This window comes from Rattus rattus, chromosome 1, assembly GCF_011064425.1.
Source record: "Rattus rattus isolate New Zealand chromosome 1, Rrattus_CSIRO_v1, whole genome shotgun sequence".
Lineage (NCBI taxonomy): Eukaryota > Metazoa > Chordata > Mammalia > Rodentia > Muridae > Rattus > Rattus rattus.
The window spans coordinates 158716795-158737801 of NC_046154.1; the positions used below are offsets into that span (position 1 = coordinate 158716795).

At 40.2% G+C, this 21007-nt stretch overlaps 1 protein-coding gene across 4 annotated transcripts in view; it reads left to right on the forward strand.

Moving 5' to 3' along the window:
• Positions 1-4116: 4116 nt before the first annotated feature.
• Hnrnpm (heterogeneous nuclear ribonucleoprotein M) overlaps positions 4117-21007 on the forward strand; it is a 37856-nt gene continuing 20965 nt past the window's right edge. For 2 of the 4 annotated variants that reach the window (XM_032910022.1, XM_032910028.1), the window contains exons 1-5: positions 4119-4285; positions 10693-10859; positions 18097-18149; positions 19062-19069; positions 19178-19271. In XM_032910022.1, coding sequence (XP_032765913.1) covers positions 4173-4285; positions 10693-10859; positions 18097-18149; positions 19062-19069; positions 19178-19271 — 435 coding nt within the window. In that variant the 5' untranslated portion in view covers positions 4119-4172. Of the gene's footprint in view, positions 4286-10692; positions 10860-18096; positions 18150-19061; positions 19070-19177; positions 19272-21007 lie in introns of those variants that run through there. The other 2 variants (XM_032910036.1, XM_032910045.1) reach the window with 2 other exon arrangements.

Genomic DNA, 21007 nt, shown 5'->3' on the forward strand with positions numbered 1-21007 from the left:
TTCCTAGGCAAGCGCTCTACCACTGAGCCAAATCCCCAACCCCAAAGATTTCATTCTTGTGTATGAGTGTTTTGTTTTCCATGCATATAAGTGAGTGTACCATGTGCGTGCAGTGCCTAAGGAAGCCAGAAGAGGGCAAGAGATTCCCTGGAGCTAGATAGAGCTACAGATGGTGGTTAGCTGACATGGGCTAGAAAAAGAACCTCTGTCTTCTCTAAGAACAGCAAGTGCTCTTAACCACAGAATCATCTCTCTAGCCACAATAAATGAGTTTTAAAAGTTATTTTACAGGGGTTGGGGATTTAGCTCAGTGGTAGAGCGCTTGCCTAGGAAGCGCAAGGCCCTGGGTTCGATCCCCAGCTCCGAAAAAAGAAAAAAGAAGAAGAAAAAAAAAAAGTTATTTTACCTAGTGATGTAGTTCAGTGATTGAGTACTTGAATAACAAAGACAAAGTTCTGGGTTAGACTTCTAGGAACATTAAATAAAGTTTTAAATATAATTTTAGTACACACAGACACAGAAGCATACACACATGCACACACACACAGAGAAACATATACACACAGACACAGATACACAGAGGGTCTCTAAGTAGCTATGGCAGGCTGGAACTCAGAGATTCTCTTGATTCTACCTTCTGAGTCCTGCAGTTACTAAAGGTATGCATGCCCGGCAGTGTGTGTGTGTGTGTGTGTGTGTGTGTGTGTGTGTGTGTGTGTGTGTGTGTTATTTATATGCACATATATTTTTAAAATGCTACTGGGGATTGAATTTGATCTGCACATATTCTGGGGAAATGATCTGTCATGGAGTGATATACTCAGCAACAAATGACTTTATGAATAAAACAAGTGGGGGGAGTGTGTGCTAGAGAAATGACTCAGTAGTTGAGAGCACTAGGCTGTTCTTTTATTGAAGAGGACCTGGGTTTGATTCTCAGGATTCATGTAATGGCTGACAACAATCTGAATCTCTAGTTTCAGGGGATCCAACATGCTCTGCTGGTCTCCACTGATACCAAGTATACACATGGTGCACAGACACACAGGCAGGCAAAACACCCACACACATAAATCACAAAGGGCCTGTTGTGGTGGTACATATATTTAATCCAGTGCACAGATTTAGAGGTAGGCAGGCAGATCTTTGTGAGTTTGAGGGCAGCCTGAAATACATAGCAAGTTCCAGACTTCCCAGGGCTGCATAATGAGATCATGTCTTAGGAAGATAAAATAAGCTGCATGAGGAAGCATATACCTTTAGTCCCAGCTAGGAGGCCGAGGCAGTGGGAGCTCTTCGAGTTCAAGGCCAGCTTGGTCTATATAGGGAGTTCTAGAACAGCTTTTTTTTTTTTTTTTTTTTTTTTTTGGTTCTTTTTTTTTTTTTTTGGAGCTGGGGACCGAACCCAGGGCCTTGCGCTTCCCTAGGCAAGCGCTCTACCACTGAGCTAAATCCCCAACCCCTAGAACAGCTTAAATATTTTATCTCAAACAATAGTGATGACAATGGTAACAACTACAAAACAAACAACAACAAAAAATAATAAAAAAGGCTTGACAGTCTACAAGGGCCATGTTTGTAGCTCAATGGTACAAAATATGCTTAGCATATGGGAGGTCCTGGTTTCATTCCAAAAGAAAAAAGGTAAGGACAATTTTCATGTACTTTGTATTTTCAATTTGCTAGATCCCATATAATAACTAATGGTAATACTCTATACCAGTCTGGGGTTACCATGGATGAGACCAAATTCCGAGCTTGTTTCAGATCTCCCCTCTTCTCTGGGGAAGGAACATATTTCTATGTCAATTTTTAAAGGCGGGAAGACAGAGGCCCAGCATATGAAAACTTTATCTGAAGTTCTATAGCTTTAGGAGCTGGGGTTACCCCAATGGTAAGCTTTGTGCTCTGTACCCTGGCAGACTCAGGAAAGATGTAGACTGTGGCTGTGGTAATAACACCTTCTGTTGTTCCTCATTCTCTTTTTAGTTGGAATAATGTAAATGTGCTGTCCTCAAATTTGTGGTACTCCTCTTGCCTCTGCCTCTGGATTACTGAGATTACAGGTACATGCCACCATACCTGGCTAGCTCACTTTTGAGCTCTTGTTGCATGCTGAGTAACAGCCCAGGACTCTAGGCATTTTCCTGCCTTTAATGCCCAGGGCAGCCCTGAATGGTGGTTTCTGAGGAGCATTTTTATTTATTTATTTATTTATATTTTTTATTATTTTTTTAAATTTATTTTGAGACAGGGTTTCTCTGTGTAGCCTTGGCTGTCCTGTAACTTACTCTGTAGCCTAGGCTGGCCTCAAACTCATAGTTATCCACCTCCTATGACTCCCAAGTACTGGAATTAAAGGCAGGTACCACTACTGTCTGGCAGTAGTCTTTCATTAACCCTACTTCTGGATGAGCAAATTGAGCCTCAGAACAGTAGTCTCATCATCCCAGTAGATCCAGTACAGTTTGGTCTTTCCTGTTGTTTTCTGCACCCATCTCTTGCCTAGTATATAGGCTCATCCATGGGATGAGGGTACCATGGAACATAAAAACAATATCTTGCTGCCCTGAAAGGAAGCTCGAGGGGAAGCCAGTTTTTCAGAAGTCAAAGACTCAGAGACTGGAATCTGTTTGGCCTGTAGGAAGACTTCTTGGCTGAAACAATATGAAACAATATGATTGAGGAACAGAGCTGAGATGATCAGACATTAGGTGACTGGTGAGCTGATATCCATGAAAAACCTTACATAATCACACATAAGCATCTTCACTCTTCTGGCCTACCTAGCTTGGTACCTACTTCTCATCATAACTTTGGGATGTAGGACTGCTCCAGGACATGATATCAAGGAGAGATAGAGAAGGAGGGAGGGAGGAAAGGAAGGAGGGAAAGAAGGGGAAAAGAGGAGGCAGGGAAAAGGGGATGGGAGGGAGGTTTCTGTTATACATCTCTTCTAATGCTTTGAATTGCATGGAGAGTTTTATTTTGATGTTAACCTGTCAAGAATTCCGCATACAGGATTGGCTTTGCCTCAGTGGGTAAAGGTGTTTGATGCCAAGTTTGACAACCTAAATTTGATTACTGGAACCCACCTGGTGGAAAGAGAAAATCAACTCCTACCTGCAAGCCATAGCATGCTCAAAGCCCGTATTCAATCATTCCCCTCCCCAATAAAAATAATTCCTGCCAACATAATTTTCATTATCTTTCTGCCCAGCTCCATTTAAGGAAAGCTGATATCTCCTTGATATGCCATGGCTGTTGTCACAGCACGTGTGGCTACTTGCACAAGATAGAACCCTATCATGTTGGGGGTGGTTCATTCCTCCCTGAAAACCTATTGGCAGTAGTTGCTGGGGGAAAGAGGTGTCATTTTCTTTAGTGTTGTAGCCATCTATTTAGTTGCCCTGGTAAATAAAACCCCTAATCTATGGTCTTGCTAGTGAACCCAACTCAGTAGGTCATAAAACAAAGACAAGGAAGTACGTGGGGGAACTTGGAAAAAAGGTTCAGTGGAAATGAGGAGGGGGGAATAAAACGGTAATGGGAGTTGAATATGATAAAAGTACAGTATAGGGTCAGGGATTGAAGCTGGTAGACTGTCTAGCATATTCAAGTAAGTGGGTTTGATTCCTAGCACTGAACAAACAGTTCCCCTAGCCTATTCTAGCACTCAAGAGGAGTAGGTGGGCAGCTCAGATACTCACTCTTTCAGTAACAATAAAACCCCAAACAAACTTAAAATACATGATAGCCAGGCGTGGTGGTGCATGCCTTTAATTCCTGCACTTGATTAAGTAGGGAGAGGCTGGAGGGCTACATAGTGAGACCCTGCCTCAAGAAAGTTAATGAGTAAAGAAAAACAGAGAAAAATATAAAGTAAGCTGGAATGACTAGGTCAGTATGTGCGCTCCTATTATAAGTTTGAAAGAGCGATACATATCTCTCCCCCTGTCCCACGACCCAAACTGTCTCCGCGGGCATTGGGAGGCGAGGGCTGCCACTCGAGGAGGCGTGGTCTGCCGTCCAGGGGGCGTGGCTAGAGACGAGCAGGAAGCGGGAGCCGATCGTCGCACACGCAGGCGTTACTGGTCGTTCGGGGTCACGTGAGTGCACAGGCGCAGATCAGCACAGCCGGATCCCTCACACAAAGCCCAGACGCGGAGAAAATGGCGGCAGGGGTCGAAGCGGCGGCCGAAGTGGCAGCGACAGAGCCCAAAATGGAGGAAGAGAGCGGCGCGCCCTGCGTGCCGAGCGGCAACGGAGCTCCGGTCCCGAAGGGGTGAGTATTTCATCAGCAATTTATCCTTCTCTAACTCCAGCCAGGCTACTTCGCAGCTCCGTTAGGTCTGTTGGCCGCTTTCTCTTCTCCCATGGCGGCGCGGCGTCTGCGCAGGCCTTTTCCCTGCCGAGAGTTGGGGGCGGCCGAGGCTGTGACGACGAAGCCAGGAGAGCCTCCCGGATCGCCCCCTGTCGACAGCGCTTGCCTCAGCTGCCTCAGCCTCCTGCCTGTCTGCGCGCGTCGTCGAGGCCTCAGGCCTATGGCCTGGTATTTTACTCTTGGAGCAGTGTGATGGCGCGCAGGCTGCGGGAGCCCAAGGCCCGCTGCACCTCTCACTGGGGTCTCGAGGGTTGAGCCATTAGGACCGAGTGGTTTCAACCCCTTAACATACAACCCATGGTTGTGGAAATATTCTGTCTCGGTTTCCCAGGTCTAAGAAGTTAGGGGCGGGAGGCGTGCGCGAGCGGGGCGTCACGTGTACGGTCAGCAAACGGCGGCGCGAAGGTGTCTACACGGCCATCCTTGCGGGGTTCCGAGACCCCGGTGTTCCCCTCATCCTGCAAGAATTGTTTCTTCAGAATGAACTCGGGCACCGGGACTGGAGTTCTTCCTCCTCTTTATATCCCTACTTCCTAAAGTGCGCAGTTGGTATCAATGGGGAGAAATGATCCCTGCTTTACTTGCTCAGTGTTCATCCTTAGCAACGCAACAAGACATAAAGTGTGCGGGTGGAGGCACCACTTCGGGGTTTCAGAAATTAGAATAGTCAGGCGTCATCATCCCTTTTTTGGAATCTTGTTTGGAGGTCTGTCTAGGGACCTTGGTTTGCTTTTCTATAAGTGTCCTAGCACGGCCTGAAGAGTCCTGGCCTTTTGGGAGGAGTTGGAGCTGCAGGATTCAAAATGCAAAGTGTGGCCAGGCTATAAAGAGTGAGATCAGTCTAGGTTGCCATTCAGTCAATGGGAAATTGAGCTAGTCCCAGACTCTGAAAAAGAGGGATGAAAACATAGCATGGCCTTTCACTCCAAAGTCCCTAGATTCCATTTACAGGGCATTCTTTCTGGGCCCAGAAAAAGTTCTCTTCAAGGAGGAAAACAAGATTCTGCCCTTGTGGAACCCTTTTCATACTCATATATCAATATACCAGCTTGAGAAGGTCTGAAGAAACATTTTGGTTATAAAATCTGACGCCCATGTCTCTGAATTTTTGTTTTGCATCAAATTTGTAAGGGAAGTTTTAGGACTTTGAGAGTACTTAAACACTTGTTAATAAAGTATTTACCAAGTAATGGGTATTTTGTTACTGGAGGAAATTTCTAGCCCATTTATTTAGTTTTTGATATTAGAGATCAACTGATGACTTCCTGCATGCTAGGCAAGCACTCTAAAACTGAGCTACATACCTAATGAAACCCTTTTTATTTTTAAGTGTTGTATGTGCTTGGAGGCAGAAAGAGCGGGTCAAATCACCAGGAGCTGGAGTTACAGGAAGTTGGGAGCTATCGGTGCTCTTAGCCATTGAGCCATCTCTACAGCCCCATTGTTTGGGGTTTTCGGACAGCATTTCACTCTGTAGGTCAGGCTGGCCTTGAATCCTGCTGCTTCCGTCTCCCGAGTGCTATGAATACATATGTGTACCATCATGCTCTGCTCTGTTTGCTGTACTTTCTAAAAGTGATTGTATACTTGGTGAAAAGTACTTTTGAGGCACATTAGATTGTTAGCTCAAGATTAGAAATGGAAGCTCTGTATTATTTGGGTTTGTGCTGTCAGAGCTTTGCTGTTACTTTGTCCTTTAATTTTTTTTTTTTTTTATTGACTACGGAAACAGATACCAGCCTACAAAGATAAGCTTGCTTTTACCTTTTTTCCCTCTCTTCAAGGGTTTCCCAGATGGATTGTAATATTACACTGCTTTGCAGTATTAGTTAAAACTGAACCGTCCCTGTGGTAGTTGGTAGTGAGTTCAGTGCTTAGGTTTCTTCAGTGATGAAGACTGGTTGGAATGTTTTAAAACCTCCCAAGAGATTACAGTGTAAAAGGCTAGGAGCAAACAGGTCTCCCTTTTTACACTTCTCAAAATTATTATTGGTGTGCTGTGTGCTAATTCTTTTCGTTGTGACTTAGTAGTAGCTTCCACTTAACAAATGAGAGTATTATTCAGGCTTGGATATGTGACTCTAGCTCTTAGTTATCCACAGTACTGCTCCTTACATATTTTGCTCTTGACATATACCAACTTGCCTCTTGTCTTAGTATTTTTTTGTAGTCATAGTAATAGAAATAGAAACAGCTTGCTAATTTATATTTGTTGAGGCAGGGTCTCACTGTAGATCATGTTTGCTTTAAACTAAATCATGTTGCTCTAAACTCAAGAAATCTTCCTTCATCAGCCTCCCAGTACTGGAATTAAAGATGCCCTCTACCTGCCTGGAAGATGTTTATTAACAACAAAAAATGTTGTTACACTTTTTTTGTTTGTTTGGTTGGTTGTTTTGGATGGGAGGGATTTAAGATGGTTTTTCTATGTGGCCCTGGAATTCACAGAGAACCATCACAATCCTGCTGGTTTTGGTTTTGTTTGTTTTAAAGGCAAGCTCTTATGTATCTTTGGTTGGTCTGAAACACTAGTAGATTGGTCTCTTAATTTACCCTACTTCCCAGCTTCTTGTTCCTGAATTCTGAGAGTATACACTGCTTGACTAGTTCTTGTTGATTCTCAAAGCAAGCCTGTGTGCTACTGTGGATACAGGCTATGTTGGTTGGCTAGTAGTCACACTGGAAACGGACCTGATTATGTGTTTTGATAAGGGGAGAATCTGTACCTAGAATAGTGTTCCATTAAAACCTCCAAATTATAAGAGGTTGTTTTCGAGGGGGAAGATGCATTTTATCTCGGAAAATGTGATCAGAATTTCAGAGTATTGAGATTTCCCATATGTTGAGAAATTCCAGAAATAATATGAGTAGGAATTGTGTATGGGAGTGTCATGAAGACATAAGAGATGTTAGGGTGACAGTAGGTGTTTTGTTTGTTTGTTTTCTGTTTTTGTTGTTTTGAGATAGGGTCTCTCTATATATCTTTGATTGTTTTAGAACTCATTGTCCAGGCTGGCTTGGAGCTCAGAACTCCACCTGAGTCCTGGGGTTAAAAGCATGTATTACCATGCCAGGCTTGATACTGTTTTAGTATACTGGATAGAGCAGTCCTTCGTGGCTTATATAAAATTGTATAAAGGCATTTAATGTATATAAATTATGACCTTTGTATATAGTATAATTTTAGTGTGGCAGAACAATGACTTGATAAATTGTCAATTTTCAAGCAACACAGTAAAGCAGTTCCAAAGTTGTATTAAACAAATGTTGATTTAATGTCTTGTAGGTACCTAACGTGTTTTAGGTCTTAACAGTATATTATGAGATACAGCAATTTATTACACTATTTGAAAAGATTATTTTATTGGGCTTGATTAGAACTTTGAGTAGCTAGCTAACTGGGTGTCAGGATCTAATTTTCTTTGACAGTTTGGAATTGAGAGCCATATATTAAAATAGATTAGCTGCCTTAACTAGATCTGCCTGTTGTGTCTGCTGTTTCTTTGAAAGATTACAGATTTGTTAGTTTATGTTAAGGTTACAAGTCAAACTACTGGCATGTGTTAGAAAGTTTTAAAAACATGAAAAGAAAGTGTAAATTTAATCCAGGCTGGGTGGTATATACCAGTAGTCCCAGTATTCAGTAGGTAGAGCCAAGAGCATATATTATCATCATTATCTTTCTATTCTCTTTTTTCCTTGTCCTGGGGACAACTTTGATGTCATTTGTTAGCCAGATAAGTGCTCCAGTTCTTCTTTTTTTTTTTTTTTTTTTTTTTTTCGGAGCTGGGGACCGAACCCAGGGCCTTAAACTAGGCAAGTGCTCTACCACTGAGCTAAATCCCAACCCTGCTCCAGTTCTTCTTAACCCCACTTTGTAACATTGTAGATTACTTTTCCATGATACTCCTGACATGTTTGATCAGCTCTCCCTTAGGCATATGCCATTGGTTCTCCCTTTCCTTTGAGAATCTTAACAGAGGATTGAGTTGTTAACTGTTAGCTATTGAGTAGAGTCAGGATGCCTCTAAGCATCCTGAAATTCAGAGTATAGGATAACAAGAATATCTGTCTAGGAAGCTGAGGCAGTAAGAGACAGTTCAGACCAGTTCCAATCTAAAAATAAAGAGCTGAAGATAGTTTTCCCTAAGATGTGCAAAACCTGTATTTAATCTTCAGGACTGACTGCCAAACACTAACCCTCATCCCTATCCCCAGACCATGAAATGGCATGCAAAGATGATTTCTTTTTTTTTTTTTTTTTTGGTTTTTTTTTTCGGAGCTGGGGACCGAACCCAGGACCTTGCGCTTCCTAGGTAAGCGCTCTACCACTGAGCTAAATCCCCAGCCCCGATGATTCTTTTAAAAGTGAACTGTGTGTCTATAAAGTACATACATCTAAAATATGTTAGTGAAATTCAGAATAAAATAATAGACTAATTACAAATGGGGGTGTGTGGTAGGTCAGAGAACAGCTTCTTTCCACCATGTGGGTTCCGAGGACTGAACTTGGCTTATCAGACCTGGTGCCAAGTGGTTTTACCTTACCTGATTAGCTAACTTGTCAGCCCAATAACCTGAAGTTTAAAAACAGTCAGGAGTGGTAGATGTAGTGGTGTGGGCCTGTCACCTCAGCACTAGAGGGGCAGAGGCAGGACTTCATCATCCTTGGCTAAAGTTTAAGGCTGCATTGGGCTGAATGAGACTTTCTCTTTAAGGGAAGAAAAGACAAAGTTTTGTCAACATCTTACCAAAGAATATGGATTGCAAATAAGCACACACAGAAACAACTGTAAGTTAATAAAGAAAATGAGGCCAATATACTATACCCTGGAACTCCCTCTCTGGACCAACTTGGCCTCCAACTCAGATCTGCCTGCCTCTGCTAGGATTAAAAGCATAAGTCACCACTGCCCAGCTGAATTTTTAATTTCTTGAATATTGCTTTTATTTTTCACAAAAACAGCCAAAAGGTGTTATATAATACATACAGATAATCATATATTGTCATTTTAAAATTTGCTTCAGGTACTTTATCAATCTAATTTTTAATACTTTCCGGATTTGGAGTATTTATGATAACGATGCCTATAAAGGGCCAGTGAGATGGCTCAGACATAGTGATTAAAGGTGCAGGACAAACATGGTAGAAGTAGAAAGCTGACTCCCAATAGTTGTCTCCTTTTTACCACACACATACATTCCAAACAGCATCAGTACTCAAGCACATACATACACAAACTATAACTCAGCACTTAGGAGGCAGAGTTCAAATCCAGCCTGGTTACATAGCCAGTTCTAGGCCATACAAGGCTGCATAGTGAGACCTTGTCTCAAAAAAAAAAAAAAAAAAAACAAAAAAAATTTCTATGAGTACATTTTGTATTATTTGCTTGAAAGGGAGACTTTCAGAGTTAAATGTTACAGATCTGGAGAAATGACTCAATGGTTAAGAGGACCTGAGTTTAATCAAATGTGGCAGCTCAGATATATCAGTAATTCCAGTTCCAGAGGGATTTGACACCCTCTTCTGTCCTCCTGGAACACCAGACAAGCATGTAGTACAAAAAAAATATTATGCATAGACTAAAGTAATATTTTTTAAAAAATTGTATATAAGGATTTGGTAAGAAAATATTCATTAGTCTTGTGACAAATGAAAAAATAGCATTGGGTGTATTATCAACTTTGTGGTATACTACCTGTTATAATCTGCATTTGAGTATGTCTGAGAAAAATTTGAGTTATTTAAATACCTTTCTATCCATAATTCTCTGGTGGATGGTGACAAATGGATTGATATATAATTTACGAACTTTAGTTAACATGTTATCTGTCAAGAAACATTGAGAGTTGCTTTGGCAGATAGTGTTGTGTTTGGTAAACTTAGGTGACAGTCGTCCCCTTTCCCCACCCCTCATTCCTGGGCAGTTGCCTCACTTTCTGATAACTCTGTGTTAGCATAAAGAACACCATACCTAAGCCTAGGATAGCACTTTTCTCTTGAAGGTGGGTTGATGATAGGTAGGAAGGTTTGTTCTCATGTAACTGAGGCTGACTCTGACTCCTTTTTCTGGGTGTTAGGAATGTAGGCATATGCCACTATGTCCAATTCAGGAGTGGGGTACATTTTAGGGAATGCATAATTGCAGATATCTGCTCTGTCTCCATCCTTCATTTGCTGTATTACAAATCAAAACCAGCATTGACCATGTCATACAAAACTGTGTGGGATAATAAATCTGGTATGACAAATAGTGGCTTTTCCTTGTATTAACTGAAAAACTTTTTTTTTCTCTTGAATTCAGTGAAGAACGACCTACTCAGAATGAGAAGAGGAAGGAGAAAAACATAAAAAGAGGAGGCAATCGCTTTGAGCCATATGCCAACCCAACTAAAAGATACAGAGCCTTCATTACAAATATACCTTTTGATGTGAAATGGCAGTCACTTAAAGACCTGGTTAAAGAAAAAGGTAATGGTACTGGTGGTGAAGTAGGGTAAGAAGGTCAATGTGTCATCTTCTCTGTGGCTATCTCCTGGTTTTTGTCAGTGGAAGCTGCTCTAGGAAGAGCATGTGTTCTGTTCAGGTTTAGCGCTATCCCTCAATCCTCCCATCCATTTTATGTGATCATGACTATGTGTTCAATAGGGTGATTTATATGGTCCCTTGACCTACAAATGATTTTACTGGCTTAATATGGTTATTGGGACGTCAGTCAGAGAGGGGAGTTTTTATGTTAAGGAAATGTATCAAATTCTTCACATTATTTGTTGTTTTGGGGTGTGTGTGTGTGTGTATGTGTGTGTTTAATTTTTTTAAAGTTTTTTAAAAGTCTGATTAGGAGATAGTTTTAAATTTTGTGGGTATCCTCCTGGAATCAAAATTTAGTGCCTGGAATGTATGCTGCTCAGATTTCAAACTCTGCAACAGGACTTTCTGTTTGAACTGTGAACTCTCCTCTGGAGTCAGAGATTGGCAATGGGAGATCTCAGATCATCTGTGCATGTGGTGCCTTAAAGGGTGTATGGTGTCCCAGCCCAGGCATCCAAATTCTGGCCTAAGACGGGACAAATGACCAAGTGTCTCTGCACGCTGGAGCGTCGCCCTCTCCTGCACTCTGTTTGCTTTTGTCCTCCTTTCCTTCATGATTCTTATCCCTGATGGTGGCTCTCGGGACTGAAGAGATTGCTGGGTCCTGGTTTAGATAAGATAGGATGCCTTGAGCAGCTCCTCTCTCCCAAGGGAACCTAGGATCAAATCACCCTTAATGGAGTTTCTTTGAAGGACTGAAAGGAATTGGTTTTCTGGAGCATTCATAATGAAGAGAAGTTTGAGTTTGATTTGTTGAATGGTTAATTCTTAGTGACAAGGATAACACTTGGATGGCCCTTTTGGTGTGTGTACTGGTGCCCCAGAATTGAGTTTTGAAACTGAGTGGCTACCGCCATCATTATTCTATCAATTAAGTTGACCGTGACATGCAAGAAGCACTAGGCACTGTGAGCCTTCAGTCACATGTGCTGCTCCTGTGTGAGATTTATTTCTTGCCTTGGTCAGCCAAATCATTCCTGCCAATTCTAGAGCAAGAGTGAAGTTTCTTTTGTCTGAAGGAAGTGTCATGTGGCATCCCAGATACAGTGTTCTTGGTTCTATGGGACTGCTGCTTTAATACAAGCTTAGAATTTTTGTATAGTACAGTTGGATCTCATTTGAATTAGTTTTTGGAATAAACCTCAAATTTGTGTTCTTTTGTGATTTGGTTGAACCACTGAATTGCTATCTCCATTGATAATTAAGGTATAGTAGTTCCAAGAACCAGGAATGTGGCTTTGAAAATGCAATTGTTAGAGTTTTGTAAGAGATTGCAGGCCAAACTACTTTTCATTTTTAGGAGTGTGTGAACCAGTTTTGGGACATGATGGATAAAGTAGGTGATACTTTTACTGCTTTACCATTCAGTAATTAAGTTTTGGAAGCCATAAAGTTGCAGCCATGACGTTTCTGGATGTAGAAGCAGTTCACCTCAATTTACTATTTGTCCTGTATTAAGTGTGGAGCCAGCCTGGTGATTTATTCAGATCCTTCCAAACTGGTTCTCATATTCCCCTGGCATACTGCCATGGATATGGGTGCTTCTCCCTCTCAGTGTACTTTTGGTGGTGTAACTCAGAATTACAGGTGTGCAGTAAATCTTGTTTTTATTGAACATTAAAATGTTCTTGTTTAGAGCTCCCCAGTTCAATCTAATGATTCTGCTGTATAAAAAATTAGCAGTATTAGCTTGGGAATAAAATGATTCATAAGAGAAAGGTTAATTTTTTTATAGTGGTGTTGAGATTCAGTGGCGTTTAAAGACATTTATATTTATATATATAAATAAATGGCTTAAAATGTCCTTGTTTGATTTTTTTAAACGTGTTATTTCCTGTCTCTTATCTATCTTTTCTCTCTCTCTCTCTCTCTCTCTCTCTCTCTCTCTCTCTCTCTCTCTCTCTCTCTCTCTCTCACACACACACACACACACACACACACACACACACACACACACACACACTCACACACACCCTCACTCTCACAACAGGGTTTCACTTTGTAGCTGAATGTCCTAGAGCTTATTATACGGACCATGGTAGCCATAGAGATACAGCTGCCTCTGCCTCTGCCTCTGCCTCTGCCTCTGCAGTGCTGGGATTAAAGGCATAATGTGTTGTCAGAAAACCCTAAGTTTTGAAAAGCTTGAGTGGCAGATAAAGGTACTTAAACTGAAGATTTGTTTCTTAGCAACCACAACTAAACAGATTAGACTGCTGGTGACCAGGTTAGACTGACACAATGAAAGGAGTTTTTCCAATCTGCGTTCTACCCTGATAAAACTATGTCCTCCTGGAAAAAGAACTAGGATTAGTTATCTTTACTTCCAGTCTCTACCGTTGCAACTTGTCTTTAGTTGCAGCCTCTCAGAACAAGACAGGAAGGGCAACAGTACTGGCAATAGCATCTCATGTACCCTTTCCTGACTTCTGGACTTCCCTTTCTGTGATATCAAGTGTATATTTTGTGTTTAATTTTAGCACTTTATCAGCATTTTAGGACAGTCTGTTAATGGTCTGATAAAAACCTGGTCACTTGCACATTCCCCTTGGAAAAATGATGCAAAACTTGTTGGTGATTGGTACTAATGGTGAAGTCAGAGGATTACCCTTTATATAGACATATGTACATATGAATGTATGTATATATATTTTTTTATTTATTTTATGTATATGAGTAACCTGTAGCTATCTTCAGACACACCAGAAGAGGGCTTCAGATTCCATTACAGATGGTTGTGAGCCACCATATGGTTGCTGGGAATTGAACTCAGGACCTCTGGAAGAGCAACCAGTGCTCTTAACCACTGAGCCATCTCTCCAGCCCATTATTACCCATTTTTAAAACAAGGTGTATGGAAAGCATTGTTTTCCTCTGAGCCATGTTGCTGTTTTGTTCAACTCCTGTCAGTGCAGCTCCTAGATTAAGGTACAACTTTTATTTATTTATTTATTTATTTATTTATTTATTTATTTATTTTCAAGACAGGTTCTCATCCCAGGTTTGCTTCAGACTCTTGATCCCTCCTGCCTTAGTCTTCCAAGTGCTAGGGTGACAGATGACTTTCACAACTTAAGTATCTTTTTTAATGGGGGTAATGGTTGTGGTGCTAGAGAGTTCTTGGATTGGAAAAATAAAAAAGGGAACTACTTTTACATGAATTTAAATTACAGGTTCCAGAACTATGTTTGAAAGTAACTTTCATCCACAGCTACTTAGATGAATTACAACAGAATATGGGACTCTGTAGGGCTTGAGTACCAAAAATGAAGATTTCTTTTAAACAAATATGTGGAGGTTTTTGTTTTATTTTGTTTCTGTTTTTTCGTTTTTGTTTTTTTTTGTTTGTTTGTTTTTGTTTTTGTTTTTGGCATCTTAATGTGTAAGGTTAGTTAGAGACATTAAAATTCTCAGAATGAAGAAAATTGGGTTCTGAGCTTCTTATTTCTTGGTCTACCTAGAGAGCAAGCAGTGTGGAGGTGGGGCAGCTGCCACTCTGGCTGGACTTAGCTGCACTGGTGAATAAACACTATGCCCAGTTTGAGGAAGAAAGAAAAGTCAGTGATACAGTTTACTCTCAAATCCTAGTTTAGCAGCAGTCAGTTTAATTTGTATAAGCAAAGACTTCTTTAAGCCTTTAATCCTTCCATTCTTATTTAATGTTCGTCACTTTGAATAAATTTCAGATTGCTGCTGACAGAAAATTGAGGCCCAGAGGGCAGAAGTAGTCCAACAGCAAACCTCTCCTGTTTCTTTGTAATAATTTGCATTGTGGGTTGAATGAGACAAAACTGCTTTCAATTTAAATGAAGTTCCTGCCCAGTCTATTCTTCATATTTTCCTGTTGGAAATTGAGCTGTTATTTTGCTAGGCCTGCTATGCAAACCAAGTACTCAGATGTTTAAGTACAGCTGTTGAGCCCCAGGAGTACAGCCTGTGAAGCTTTCTTCTGTGGTCTTTGCTATAGGTAGTTGTCTTTTTTTTTTTTTTGAGACAGGTACCATTGAGGCCTTGAGATCCGCCTTCCTCCAAGGGGCTAAAGGCGGGCTCCCAACATAAGTTGTCTTTACAGGGAAATTTTTCTGGACCGGGCCTTTAATCTATACAGTTTTCTCTTAGATTGAGTATTGACCATTATTATACAAAAGAGCATGTTCAACAGTCTGTCCTGCTTTCTTTCATGTACATATCCCCCAGCACACCCCTGTGATCCCAGCACTTAGAAGGTGAACACAGGAGGATTGTACATTTAGAGGCAAGTCTGAGCTACATGAGACCTTGTTTTAAAAACATAGACTGGTTCTGTAGGTAAAAGTGTTTGCTGTACATGCATAAGACTTTATCTTGAATCCTCACAACCTTACAGTAATCTCATTGGTCCTACAAGGAGATTGTGGCAGAATCCTTAGAGGCTTTCAAGTCAGCTATACTAGTGTATGCAGAGGCAAAAATGAGAGTGCCTTAATGTGGGAGGCAAGGACGACTATACCTAAGGTTGTCCTCAGACCTCCACAATGGTGCCATGAATACCCACCCCATCTCACAAAGATACAAACTCAGATTGCAAAAAAAAAAAAGATGAAAGAAAGATCCTAGGTTCAATCCCTAGTACACAAGCACACATCTGCATTCTCTTCAGTAAAGCTTTAGTTTCTTTATTCTTTTTATTTCTTTTTCAGTCTTTTATTTAGATAATTTGACATTTAAGGGTACAATAGACTTGTCTTAGAAGTCACAGAATCTTGGGATTCTGTGGGTTTTATCCATGTTCGTGATCAAAGAGCTATAGCATATTTCATCAACTTTTGAGTTCACTTGTGTGGCTGCTGTTGTCACTTAACTTACCTCCTAACTACATACTAGTACAAAAGATGAATCAGCCTTTTTAAAGCTTTCATGATTGTCTACCTCTATAGATGTGAATTACAAGCAGTTGGCAGATTCCCTAAGAGTAACCAGATGAAGTTTTTCAGTGTATCAAGATGGGAATGTTCCAAACTTGGGATGAGCATGATTATGCTGATTGTACCTCAGTTTAGAAATACTTCTGAGCCACAGAGAAAATATTTCTAAGGGATATAATTTTTAAATCAAATTTTTAGTGCACAGAATTGAAGCTGGATGTGTGTCATTACTAGAATGTCAAATGGGAAAAGCTGAAATTTTCTTAACTTGGTATTTTGTTAAATGATTATGATTGTGGAAAAAGTTTGCTTTGGACTTTGTTGTTTTCTAGGTTGTAATAACATTGTTTTGGGTAAAGTGTCTTTGGACACAAGCTAGAAATTTCAAACGTAACAGTCCTTGGATTCTGACAAACTTAAAAGTTGTCTTGAGATTGATGGAGTGATTCTTTTATTTAAGGTCATTGAGCAGTAGTCACAGCTGGTAGGAAATAAACTTGGAATTTCTTCACTGGTTTGACACTAGGCATTTTCATCAGTGGAGATAAGAGCTGTTGGTCATTGAATGGCTGCTGCTGTTGAAATAAATGGCTTTTTAAAATGACTTTAGAAGTGGTCATGGAGTTTTGGAACTGTTTAAACTTTTGTAAGGATAACATAAAGCCAAACTGTACAACTGTCACTTGGCTATGATCAGTTTTTTTGTTTGCCCACATAAAGTATGTACTCAGAGTCAAATGTAATGGCCCTTCTCCTTTTATTTTTCCCCCCTTTGCACTGATTCTCCTTGTTTTGTGCAAAGTACCAGTTTTGTAACATTTCAGGATAGGATGAGGCTATAAAGTTTAAACTTTGAACACTTGGCCTTCAAACACTGCAACTCCATTAATAAATACACCCTTAAAATGTTCATTGTGTTTGTGAAATAATTATGTTTTCCATTTGAATCTTTTTTTTCTTTTTTCTTTTTTTCGGAGCTGGGGACCGAACCCAGGGCCTTGTGCTTGCTAGGCAAGCGTTCTACCACTGAGCTAAATCCCCAACCCCGAATCTTTTTGTATTTGAAAAATTCTAATTCTTACATCCTTTGAACAAAGGAGTTGTAAGTAGAGAGGACCAATCTGGGCCATTAATGGGTCATGTTTCCCTGAGCACTGCTAAACCTAAGTGCGTTAAAGATGTTAATCATCCTTCTAAGGAAAGAGTGGGGTTGATTCCCAGGAAATTCCCCCTATCTCTCTTTTTTAAACTTTGGAAATTGGATTTAGATGTTGTTTTCTACAAGTTAATGCTTTGAGCCATCTTCAAGTTCAGCAGCCATTTTGGTGGTTGTTTAGATGGATTCTAACATCTGGTTCTGGTGGTCATGAATTGGCAATCCAAACCTTGAGGAAAATCTACTGAAAATTTGAAAATCTGCTTTTTTCCATTGCATGTAGTTTAGATTCATTGTACTGTTTAACTGTTTGTTGCCAACTGAACCCCAAACTTAAACTTTTACCCTCTTACAGAGATTTTTAAAAATGGAAGAATAAGGCTTGATACTATTCTGACTTAACAATTGTATAGCCAGTATTCTTCTTCCAAACCGTGGTGTCTTGGACTGTATGCAGAATCTAGGTATAGAATTTGAGGAGCCCAGTACAAAATGAGAGGCTGCTTGTTAATATTAGAAATTTCAAGATGATTTAGGCTAAAAACCTGAACTGTTAAACAGTTTATACACACAAAGCTGGCCCTGAAGTTGTGTCTATATGCCTTTTGGTTTATGTATAGGTATGTTCTTGTATTTGTGGCATGTGAGCTCAGTTCAGTGGCATTGTGATGTGTGTGCGATTTATCTTGACTTCACCAGTAAGATGCAAAAACATCTTCCTTTTCTTGAAAGTTGAATCTTGCAGAATTCTTTCCTGTGGATTTGGATTGCCTCTAGTCATGAGTGAGCATTACAGACAGGGAAATTGATAATGGAAATCTGTGGAAGTAGTGTGCTTGTGGTGGGAGGAAAATCAAGGACATATTGTTAATGAGTTTTCACCTATTTACTGCACACCTGTAATGCCTAGTTTGGTGGTTTAGAGAATATGGAGTGTTTCTGGGCTTTCTTATAAGGCAGAGGCTCCATACAAGGTTGCTGATGATTGTTCTAAATTCCCATTGTTTTCTTGGCTTTTCTCCCTTGGTTTATGTGTCGTCTGGAAACTGATTTGTAGTTGGTGAGGTAACATACGTGGAGCTCTTAATGGACGCTGAAGGAAAGTCAAGGGTAAGTGTCTGAGAGAATTTCTTCTGTGGATTTACTACATGACAAATGTAACTGTATGGTGGCGTGGACTCGAATGAAATCAGGAAGGCAGTGAGTGCTCATGTTACTGTAGCCATGTTTGATTTTGCCAACATTCCAGTAGGGTGGGAGGGGGCTTGCAAACAGGAGTCCCGCTTTTCCAAATGGCTGGCCAAAGAGCTTTCTGGTATTCTGTTTGGATGCCCAATTTGGATAACTGGGGACCAATAGCAGCATTGTCTCTTTGTTTAACAGGAATTGGCTGTGTGTGAATTATGCATGGAATTTTAGTGGTGGTATAATTAAAGTAAAAGTGTGTTCTTGTCTAGAAAATGTTACTCTCGGTTGTTTGCTGATTTGAAAGTTGTGTGAACCAAAGATTCTGAAAAGTAGCCTTTGTGCCAGTAATTGTAAACCACACATTACAAACCTGAATGTTCAAAATTGGCCTAGTTTAATGAGAACATAAACTATTCTCTGTCGTGTAATAGAATGGCTTAGAATAATCCAAAGGATGAATTTAGTTTATGGAGAGGATGGATTTATTTAGTAGGAGTATGGTAAGGATTGATTGAATACAGAGGGAAGCAGATCAAAAGTTTGTGTGATTTCTTGGAGAACCTGATTTAGGTCTGCTCATTATAACTTAGTTTTAGTGCAGTGCCGATAATGTGTAGGAAAAGGAGATTAAGGAGCCCAGCTTTTTACATGGAAGGCTAGGTCATGCACTTCTGTCAGCTTCCCCTTAGAAGGATTAATTTTTAAAAAATCTTGACTTTTGTTACAAACATCATATTTTAATTTGTTCATAACTGTCGTTGATATTTACTGTTTTTGTTTTTTCTTTTTCTTTTTCCCCTTGCTCATCTTACTGGTCTGTGGCTTCTTTCAAAGGGATGTGCGTAAGTATTACTTACTTATACTTACTGGCATTTGAATTTTCCAAGTTCAATTTTCCAAGTAAGACTGGTTTCATTCATTTGTTTTTTGACTTTTTTTTTTTTTTATAGTGTTGTTGAGTTCAAGATGGAGGAGAGCATGAAAAAAGCTGCCGAAGTTCTAAACAAGCATAGTCTGAGTGGAAGGCCACTGAAAGTCAAAGAAGTGAGCTCTTTTTTTCCCCTTTTCCTTTGGTGTTAGTGAGGGAACCCAAGACTTTGTACATACTAGGAAAACAGACTATTACTGAATTACATTTCCAACTCAAAAAGTAAGGTATAATTGTTTGATGAGGATAAGAATGGCCTTTGACAGGGTTGGGGATTTAGCTCAGTGGTAAAGCTCTTGCCTAGGAAGCGCAAGGCCCTGGGTTCGGTCCCCAGCTCCGGAAAAAAAAAAAACCAAAAAAAAAAAAAAAAAAAGAATGGCCTTTGACTAGAATGTACTAAGTAGATATACCTATTGTTTTTGACTTATTTGGCTCTTTGTTCTTTTAAGGTAGACCCTGTAGTCAAGACTGGCCTTGAACTCATGAACTTTCTTTATCTCTTAATTGCTACTAATTTAAGAAGATAGTGACTTTGTAATAGCAGATCCTGAGTAACCTAAGCTTACCACTCTTCAATCCTTGCTGTCTGAGAAATACAAAACCCGGGCTTCTGGATTTTAGAATTGAAATTGTATAAGGGAGTCTTTTTATCCACCAATCTGAACACTATTCTTGGCCCATCTGAGTTGTTTTGTTTTTTTGATGTTGTTGTTCTGTTTTGTTTTTGAGATAGAATTTTGCTATGAAGTTTTGGTGGTCTCAGCCTCCTAAGTGTTAGGATCGCAGTGATGTGTCACAGTACATTTACCATTTGCCTCTTTATTTTTGTGTATGTGCTATGTACCTGTGTACACTTGTGTACACTTGTGTACACAGGTGGTCATACTAGTAGTGAATGTTTTTCTTCCTCAATCATTCCACCTTAGATTTTGAGATGAGTGGTCTCACTGAACCTGAGCTCACTGTTGAAGCTAGACTGGCAGGCCAGTGGACTCCAGGGATCTTTCTGTTTTTCCATTCCCTTTAGCACTGGGAGTACAAGCATGCTCCACACCCCCAGCTTTTACATGGATGGCTGAGGAGCTGAGCTCCCGTATTAATGCTTGTTCATCTACCCACTGAGCCATTTTCCTATCCATCTTTGAACTTTATAAAATGAATGTATTCATCTTTATTAAATCTAAACCTTGGGGTTTTTGTTTCTTTGTTTGGTTTTTATGTTGTTGGTGGCAAAGATTGAACCCAGGGCTTTGTGCCTACTAGATTGCCACTATACTTTTTTTTTTCTATAGAAGGATGTTGTATTAACTGTCAAATATTTACCTTCTTGACTGAATATCTAGGGAGCAGTGTTGAGATGTCTGAGAACAGTTTTTTGCTGTGTATCCCAGGCTAATTTATAACTAAGGTTCCAGCTGCCTTACCCACTCTTCTAGACCTTTTCCTTTTGGAAGGAACACAACATATTTGGGACTTAGAGGAAAACATGGCTAGGTGTAAGTCAGTTCTTATGTGTTAATGGTAAATTGAAGAGGCAGCCTTCAGGAATTGGGTCAAGCTGGAAAGATGGCTCAGTGGTTGGGGATGCTTGTTGCTTTTCTAGAGAGGATCTGCATTTAATTTCCAGCACTCAAGTGGGAAATACACAGGTTACAACGGCCTGTATAATTCCAGCTCCAAGGCATGTTCACATACATTTGCTATATATCCCATATGGACACACAGACACAAATAAGAATAAGATAGATAATCATGCCAGCATCAGATTTTCATAATTCTGTTTAGGTGCTGATACACTGCATTGACTGTACTTAAGTGCTAGCACTGGTGCCCTTGAGGGGTGGGGGAACCT